The sequence below is a fragment of the Macrotis lagotis genome, chromosome X (genome assembly GCF_037893015.1).
Source record: "Macrotis lagotis isolate mMagLag1 chromosome X, bilby.v1.9.chrom.fasta, whole genome shotgun sequence".
Classification (NCBI taxonomy): domain Eukaryota; kingdom Metazoa; phylum Chordata; class Mammalia; order Peramelemorphia; family Peramelidae; genus Macrotis; species Macrotis lagotis.
In genome coordinates this window covers 68,096,430-68,105,092 of record NC_133666.1, presented here as the reverse complement: position 1 = coordinate 68,105,092, position 8,663 = coordinate 68,096,430, and the positions used below count along the sequence as shown (strand labels likewise).

The following is an 8,663-nucleotide window of genomic DNA, read 5'->3' as shown; positions in this document are numbered from 1 at the left end:
AATAAGAGCCACAAGAAAACAAAGGAAGGTCTCCAATACTTACTTTGGTGGGTTGGGTGTGATTTCATCTTGTGGCTCCTCCCCCTCCACTGGCAGGCTATGTTTTCCTATCCATCTTTTGGGGACAGCGAGGTGGTGCAGGGAGACAGAATCTGGGGCCTGAAGTCAGTGAGATGAGTCTTCCTGGGTTCAAATATGGTCTCAGTCACTTCCTAGTTGTGTGTCCCTGGGAAAGTCACTTCACCCTGTTTGCCTCAGTCCCTCATCTGTAAAATTAGTTGGAGAAGGACATGGCAAACCACTACAGGATCTCTGCCAAGAAAATTCCAAATAGGGTCATGAAGAGTGGGAGTCGACTGAGCATCAATCTCTGTCTCTTGCTCCTGAAAAGGAGAAAAGTACAAATGATGTGAAATGTAAAAGTACTCTTATTTCCAGCAGTAACTCTAATGAAACTACAATACTGGCTCCCAGGGCACAGTCCTATATACCAACATTTGAGAGCATGTTCATGTGCCCTGTGGATCTCTGAGACCCTTGCAGGAAGTCTTTGTAATGGTACTAAGGTGTTTTAATTCCTAATATGGTAAATATAAGCATCATAAACAGTAGCTCCTTGGGAGGAGGTGCACTTTCCAGGAAAGGAGAAGCCTTCTAACTCTGGTCATTTATCTCCCTCTGTAACTTTAGGTCAATGCTGGTCCCTTGGCATATGCCAGGGCTTTCTTAAGTGACAGTCAGGCCAACAAGTATCCCACAAAGAAAGTGACTGAACTGAAAGACATGTTTAGGTAAGTTACTCTCTAGCTTCTTTAGTCATTCTCTACCTCTCTACCCACCAAAAAATACCAGAGGTAAAAAGCTGTCTCAGAACGTATTAGCTCTGTGATCCCAGTCAGGTCATTTATACCTCTTGCAGCCTCAGTTTCCTCCTCTGTAAAATGGCATTGTTATACCACTGAATTCATAAGCTGTTGTGAGAAGTAGGTAAGATAGTATGTGGAAATAACTCTGCAAAACTTAAAGTTCAATATAAGTTGTGAGCACTTCCCATCTTTTGCATCATATGAACCTCCTTATTGCTGAAAAACTAATTCAGACTCCTTGGCCTGTCATTCCAAATATTCTCCAGCTTGCTCCCTTCTCCCCATTTTTGCTTCCACTGCCAGCAGAATCATCTCCTTGTTCCCCACAAAACATTCCTCCTTCTTGCACACCCTCCTGGGGTCTGAACTTCCTATTTGAAACTTAAACTTGGAAGAGTTCAGTTTTTTGTTTTGTTATTTAATTCTTTTGTGATTGTGCAACTTCTCCCCCAGATAGTGAGTGAGGGGGTGTCTTCGAGCAAAGTCTAGCTCACAATTTTGGAGGATTTCCTAGCAGTCAGTTGCTATTTATTGAGTAAATGACATCAAACAGGACTTCAGGCATAAGCTCTGAGATGGAGACATCAGCTAGGAAGTTTCCTGGAAGAGATGAACTCAAGTTCTGAGAGAAGTAGGTATGGGTCAGAGTTCCTGGTCCAAAGGAGAAGCCCCAGAGGAAGCTGAAGACCCTTGGGTTTTCTGCTAAGCCAGTTACAATTTTAAATGAATAATGAGCTGTCATAGAAACTTCGTTTTTTGCTCCAGAACTGTGATTTCATGTGCACAGATACCCAGGGGTTCAGTAGAGTACCCTTAAGGAGCACTAGCCCACAACAGATAAACAGGAAACTTCTCCCCATGCTGATATCAATGGTTTTGCAACTTTCTGCCTTGGGGAGTAGCCTATAGTCAGTGAAAGGCCTAAGTGACTAGTCTGGGGTCACACAGCTAGTCAAAGAGGCAGAATCCACAGCCCCAAGTTTTTTCGTGACAGCTCTCCATTCTTGACAAAAAGCCAGGGATAAATGAGATCTGCTCTGTTCTTCTACAGGAAATTCATACAGGCCTGCAGCATTGCTCTGGAACTCAATGAAAGACTTATTAAAGAAGATCAATTTGAGTACCATGAAGGACTAAAGTCAAATTTCCGAGACATGGTCAAAGAATTATCTGACATTATCCACGAACAGGCAAGTATCGGTGCCCAAACTAGACTGATTCCAGCCATTACTTTGAAAGTGGTCTATATTTCAAAGTTGGCCTGTGCTTTATTCTTCCACTTCAAAGTCAGTCTTTGTTATTAATCTTCCCAAATCCCTTGATTTACCAAAATGTCATTGGACTATACTGAGTTAACCAATAGGCTCTCAGCTTGGAGAAAAGTTTACTAACCCCCTTGTCAATTCATTCCAGCTCTATAGCATCATAATCCGTTCTTTACTGTGGGCCTGTAAGAGCTGTGTCATCTCTACTACTCTCCCTCCACATCATCACCAGAGTAACCTTCTCTAAATAAAGCGCCGCTTTGATCCTCTCAACTGAGACTGTCCCTCCTATGTCACTGAAGAAATGAAGGCCATTCATTAAGAGCTCCTTCTTCCTTGGGTCTCACAGGAAGAGGTAGCCCTTCTATTGGCCAGGGCTAATCCTTATGCACATGCTATTCCAGTTCACTCCATCTTCTCTAGCACTTTGCCCCTTCTATCATTCCTCTTTTTCATTGATCTTTGCTTCCCATGGATTAGCTGCTTTCCTATTATCTACAAATGTGCCCATTTAACCTTCAAAACCTAGTTTATTAACTATCTATCACCTGAGGTAGCTTCTGTCTTTTCGGTTAAACTCCTTAATAAGGTCAATTATGACAGGTGCCTCTACTTCCTTTCCATTTGCTACCATAACCACTTTACACTTTGGCGTCTGACTTCATCATTCAACTGCAACTGTGCCTCTCCAAAGTTACCAAAGACCTTCTAATCACAAATTCTATTGGTTTTTTCTTAGTCATCCTTCTTGACTTCTCTGCGGCCTTTATACATCACCGCTCGACCTCTTCTTGTGACACTCCTTTATCTCTAGTTTTCAAGACACTGTTCCTCCTGGTTTTCCTCCTAGCTGACAACTTCAATGAATCTTACTTTCATTTCTTGCCTTCTAACAGTGGGAGTCCCTCAGAGATATGACCAGGGTCCTCTTTTTCCTCTCTGTTACTTCACTTGATCTCATGAGCTCCAGTAGTTTCAAACATGTTTATGCAGATGACTCTCAGATCTGCTTGTCCAGCCTAACCTCTTCCCAACTTTACATTTCAAACTGCCACTTGGACATTTTGAACTCTGTCTCATAGACATCTTCAAATCAACATGTCCAAAACTAAACTCCTCATATCCCTATTAGTGGTAAGGGCACCATAATTTTCCCAATCACCCAGGCTCACAACCTGTCATCCTCAACTACTCACTCTATCACCTCTCATATCCAATCAGTAACCAAGTCCTACTGTTTCTACCTTTGTAATAATTCCTCTGCCTCTATAACCACACTAGTATATTCCTTCATCACCTAAAGCCTGGACTACTAAAATAGCATGCTGATTGGTCTCCTGGCCTCCAGTCTCTTTTTCCATTCCATTTTGCTGTCAACTCTGATAACAACATCCAGCCCCGCCATCCTCACCCCTACCCAGCACAGGCAGTAGTAAACTCCAGTGGTTCCCTATCACCACCAGGGCTAAATATAAAATCCTACTTGGCATTGCAAGCCTTTCACGGCCTGGCCCCTCTTTCTACTTTTCCAGTCTTACATGTTATTTACCTACCATTTAGTCTTCTATCCAGTGGTCCTGCCTTTCTCAGCATTTTCACTGCCCCAGGCCTAGAACACTCTCCTCCCCATTTTAGCTTCTCTGGCTTCCTTTAAGCCTCAGCCATAAGTTCCTCTTCTGCAAGTGACCTTTGCTAATCCCCATTCATGCTTCATGAGAATATCTCCAATGTGTTCTGGATGTAACGTGTCTGTATAGTGTTTTTCATGTCATCTCCCCATCAGACTGGGAGTTCCCCAAAAGCAGGGACCGTTCTTATCTTTCTTTATAGCTCCAGTTATTACCATGTAGTAGGCACTTAATAAATGCTTGTTGACTGATGGATGGCCCGGGTCAGTTTTGATCAATGAACAGCATTTCCTAAGTCTTGTGTGGCACGTGAAGCCTTTTGTAACCCAATTTATTATACTTTCTCCCTTTCACACACTCTGTAGTTGAACCAAACTGGCCCCCATGGCCTCAGGTCAAGTCAAGGTACCAAGCATTTTTCAGGGCCTACTTCACTTATATTTGGACAAGGATTCCTTAGTCAAAATGGGGCAGTGCAATGATATTTGTCAGGGAGCTAAATCATTGCGTGGAAGCCCACGAACCTGAGAGGGTGAAATAGAACAAATGGCATTGGGGTAAAGACGTAGGGAGAGAGAAATTTTATATGGATATATGTATGTAGAGTATACTGCTAATGAGTAGCCCATTTATGTTTATATGCTAAGAGGACATTTAATAGCAGTAAAATATAAATCTTGGACTAAACTTCACAAAGTCCAATGTAAATAATAAGAGCTCTAGCTTTAGAGTAGTTTATTATTAAAGATTCGTGGCTTGAGTGGCTTGCAAAGAACATGAGTTAACAGTGAAATAAAGTTAGTCCAGGATGATGAGGGGATTATGAACTGTCATGTAAGGAACAGTGAAGGAACTGGGGATGTTTAACCTGAAGAAAAGACAATTTAGGTGGGGGCATACTATGTTCATCCCTAAATCCCCACAGCTGTCATGTGGCACATGGGCTAGTTATTCAGTATAGCATCAGACATGAGAACTAGGGCTGGTGAGGAGAAGTGAGTTGGAAAGAGAAGGGGAAAAACCAGTCCAGCACCTTTTTTTCCCTAAATCTCCCATCAGAACAGCAGGGGAGGAGGCTTCTGTGGAATTGCTATTTTGAGGTAAAATCCTTTTACCTTATTAAATGAGGTGTTATAAGAGAAACAGGTCTTCTTAAGTGTTCAGACAGAACAGCAGAAATAGAAATGACCAGGTACTTGTGAAGTATTTGGCTTAAGGCACGATGGAGTATGAATAGTAATTTGCATGCAGCTGCTAACCTATCCTTGAACTCATAATTATTCAAAGTGAAAGCAAATTAGTCAGTGGGCTGAATTATTACAGGATCAAGGAGAGTGTTTAAAACAAACACTTCTTGTGTATATTTTTTTCTCTAAACAATGATTTTTTTTTTTGGCACATCTATTGCTCTTTCCCTCCTACCTACTATTGCCAGTGCCTTCTTACAACATCTGGCAGTTCTGTTTGTTTCATGGGATGAATATTTTGGCTACTGAATATTTTGGGTTGAAAACCAACCCTGAATGTCAGGCCTTAGAGTGTTTTGTATTCATGATCCTGTCACTGTGTGTATATAAATATTATGCAGGTATATGTAATATACATCTTCTCTTTACGTAATAAAATACCAGATATTTTCTAAAACATTTTCTCCCTCCTTGGGGAGAGGGTTCATAGGATTTTCCTAAGCATTTATAGAGTGCTTTAGGATTTGCCGAGCACCTTAAATTTCTTATGTCATTTGGTCCTCACAACAAATCTGAAAGGTAGGTGCTATTGTTAGCCTCTTTTTCAGATGAGTAAACTGAGGTTGACAGAAGTTAAATGACTTACACAGTCACAACACAGTAATAAGCATTTGAGGTAGGATTCAAATTCAGATCAGTGCTCTCTATCAATTCTTGTTGAATTCAACCTTCTTATTTTATATATGAGAAAACTGAAGCCCATAAAGGAAAAATGACTGGACGGTTCTGCCACTTAAGGACCATATAGCATAATGGGAGTTTGGAGATCTATCAATGAAGTTTAAAATGCATTCTGAAATTCAGGAGTGTGCTGGAACTAGCTCTAACTGGCTTGCAAGAGCCATATTTGCAAGTGAAAGCATTTCAAATCATACTTTCTGAGGAACCACCGATTCTGTGAAATGGCATGAGCTTTGCCTGATCCTCAGCTACCCCAATATCATATTAAAATTTCAAAATTAAACTAGAACCAGATGATCAGGGCATACTGAGAATCAGAAGGTGGGCCTAAAACACAGGCAAAGAAAAGAAACCTATGTTGTCTTCGCTTCCCAGTTGCCTACAGATTTAGGATTTTCTATATCATTTGATAATAGTTTCCGAAGCATGAGTTGTTGAAACTTAAGCACTTAGGACTTTATTTCACTGGCTATTTCCTTTGAAAGTTCAAAAGTAGTTTTTATGAATGTTCAACCCTACCTTTGACAAGGTCAACCCAATTTTCCAGCACATACATAATTTCTCAGTACAAAACTGCATCTATGCCTAGAGTTTGGTGCAATAGCAAGTGAAATTTAAGCCTTACCCAGGAAGCACTGTTTAGAGAGCTTGCTTAAAGCATTAGTTGAAAAATATTTGAGAGACTGGCATTCCCGCCGTATAACAGCACTTTGTATTGAATTTAACCAAGCTAGTTAATAAAATTAGTCACCTTTTCCTAATGAATAACCAATCTTTTTTTTTTACTTTTTTGCTATGCTGCCTTTGCAACCCAGCTCTGAGGACTCAATTGGGTAACGTTCTACTTTGTCATTTCTGCCTTATGTCATTTTACTCCGCTGTCAGTGCTGAGTTGAAACTGTGCCCACTATTCCACATTCTTTCTCAAGAGGGGCTACATTGCATCATGCCTAACGTGGAGTCTTGTGTTTTAGATGTTTCAAGAAGACACATTGCATTCTCCTTGGATGAACAACACATTACATGTATTCTGTGCAATCAGTGGGACATCAGGAGATGGAGGATATGGTTCCCCGAGATATTCGGCAGAAGTATGAGGAATAATGGATGGACCATTAACCTAGACTGCCCTTTGCCAGGCATTATAGGAACCGTGCAGATGTTAGAAGGAAGGCTTGAGAGCCATGGAGTATTTCTCATTACCACCAACAGCCAACACTGTCAAGCTCGCAAACAGGGTGCTTACTTATTCGCAATATTTAAGAAATGTGGAAGTGCCTGGATAATGCACTACTGTGCTTGTTTTGTATTTTTTTTTTAGTTAAACCTGTGTACTAGAAAGCAGAGCTCAAAAAAATTCAGTTTGCTCAATTATGACTCAAAATTGTAATGTTGTACAATGGGATATAATAAAAGGCAGAAAAAACATTTGTAATTGGAAGTAAAGAAAATATTACTTTGCATCTTCCATTGTCACAGTAGTCCTTGGGGAGAGGGTTCATAGGATTTTCTTAAAACAAATATAAGGAAAAAAAAAACCACTTGAAATGGGAAGCCATTTGTATTCTTATCTTTGAGGTGTGTCTGCACAAGTGGAAACAAGGAACATGCAGAATGATAAGGCCAGCGCTGATGGATGTTTGTAGAGAATAACAAGCCTCCAGTTCCTGAAGTTACTCTGAGCACTAAAGGTAAGAGCCGGGGCCCCTTCACACCTATGAGAGGGGTTCTAGGTGCCACCTCTACCCAGTTAGAAATCAAGAACACGAAGCAATTGTTCCCAACCCCTTAGGCTGGATGGCTGGGGCTGGGTCTAATGCTGACCCATCCACTTCTCAGCATTCTAGCTGCAGCACAACATGAACCTAAGATGGACTGGGATTACCAATCTGGGGAAGGGAATAAGTATTTGTTAGAGGCTCTAAAATATGCTAAACTGGTTCTAAATATTATTTCATTGGATTGTTATTATCATTCTTACTCACTTTTCTTAGTGTCCTATCAAGTATACACAGAGCACACGTAAAGGTCTGCACTTCAGTTCACACACAGAGGCTGAAAAGGGCTCGGTGAGAGAAGGCTAGACCAGAAGCTAATGGTCCTCGAGGCTGCATTAAGAAAAGTCCAAGAGAGACGAGAGAGATGGCAGAGTTGCTGGCCTCTGCCCTGTTCAGACTTTATCAGAAGTAGGACTTTGTTTTTAGCTCTACGTGCTCTATTTTAAACACCATCAAGCTGAAATGTGTCCGGAGAAGGGTGAATGCTAAGGGGAAGGAGTCTCAAAGCATGACATTAGGGATGACTAATCCAGAGAAGAGAAAATGAGTAGACAAGATCACTAAGGAATAAGATATGTGCTCCTGTGAGATATGGATGACCAGTAATTGTCTAATTATATGGATGTGGTTTATAAGCGGACATGGGTAGATATCCAAGGAATCTGGAACACTCCCTCTCCAAGAGAGGATGCAACTTATGCCTGAATAGGGACAGAGAGGTCGTCAGAGGATCCTTTGCCTCTCTCCCAGAGGGATATTGGGCTGGAATTATACTGTCCCCTAAAACATCTCTGTCCTAATCTAAGGAGACAATTTTAGAGATTTAGAACAAAAGTCACTTCCCTAACCACTTAAAGAGGAAAGAGTATCCCCTTAACTATTCCCCCCACCCAATTGATTGGTTACACAAAAGATCACAACCTAAAGTGGATAGCAAGTAAACCCACTTGTAAAAAAGCAAAACAGCAACCAAACTAGAGAAGTTCTACAGATTAAAATACCAGAAATTACACAAGAATGAAAGAATTCTGCTGAGAGCAATATAAAAATCTTAGCTCAAACCAAGAGAAAGGTCCAATCTTACCCAAAGAGAAATTCTGTCTCCTAGGTCTCTGGGGATGCAAGCTGAAAACCAGCTTACGTCTTCAATTTCCCATACCTTTTTTGTCTCTGTGTTTCCCAAAGAGTCTCTATAGCC

General features: G+C 41.0%; 1 protein-coding gene across 2 annotated transcripts in view; it reads left to right on the top strand.

Moving 5' to 3' along the window:
* The window catches only part of DOCK11 (dedicator of cytokinesis 11), a 195,625-nt gene extending 188,475 nt beyond the window's left edge, over window positions 1–7,150 (top strand). For both annotated transcript variants that reach the window (XM_074201251.1, XM_074201250.1), the window contains 3 exons: window positions 691–791; window positions 1,918–2,056; window positions 6,662–7,150. In XM_074201251.1, the coding sequence (XP_074057352.1) occupies window positions 691–791; window positions 1,918–2,056; window positions 6,662–6,784 (363 nt within the window). In that variant the 3' untranslated portion in view covers window positions 6,785–7,150. The remainder of the gene's footprint in view (window positions 1–690; window positions 792–1,917; window positions 2,057–6,661) is intronic.
* The last annotated feature ends 1,513 nt before the right edge of the window (window positions 7,151–8,663 follow it).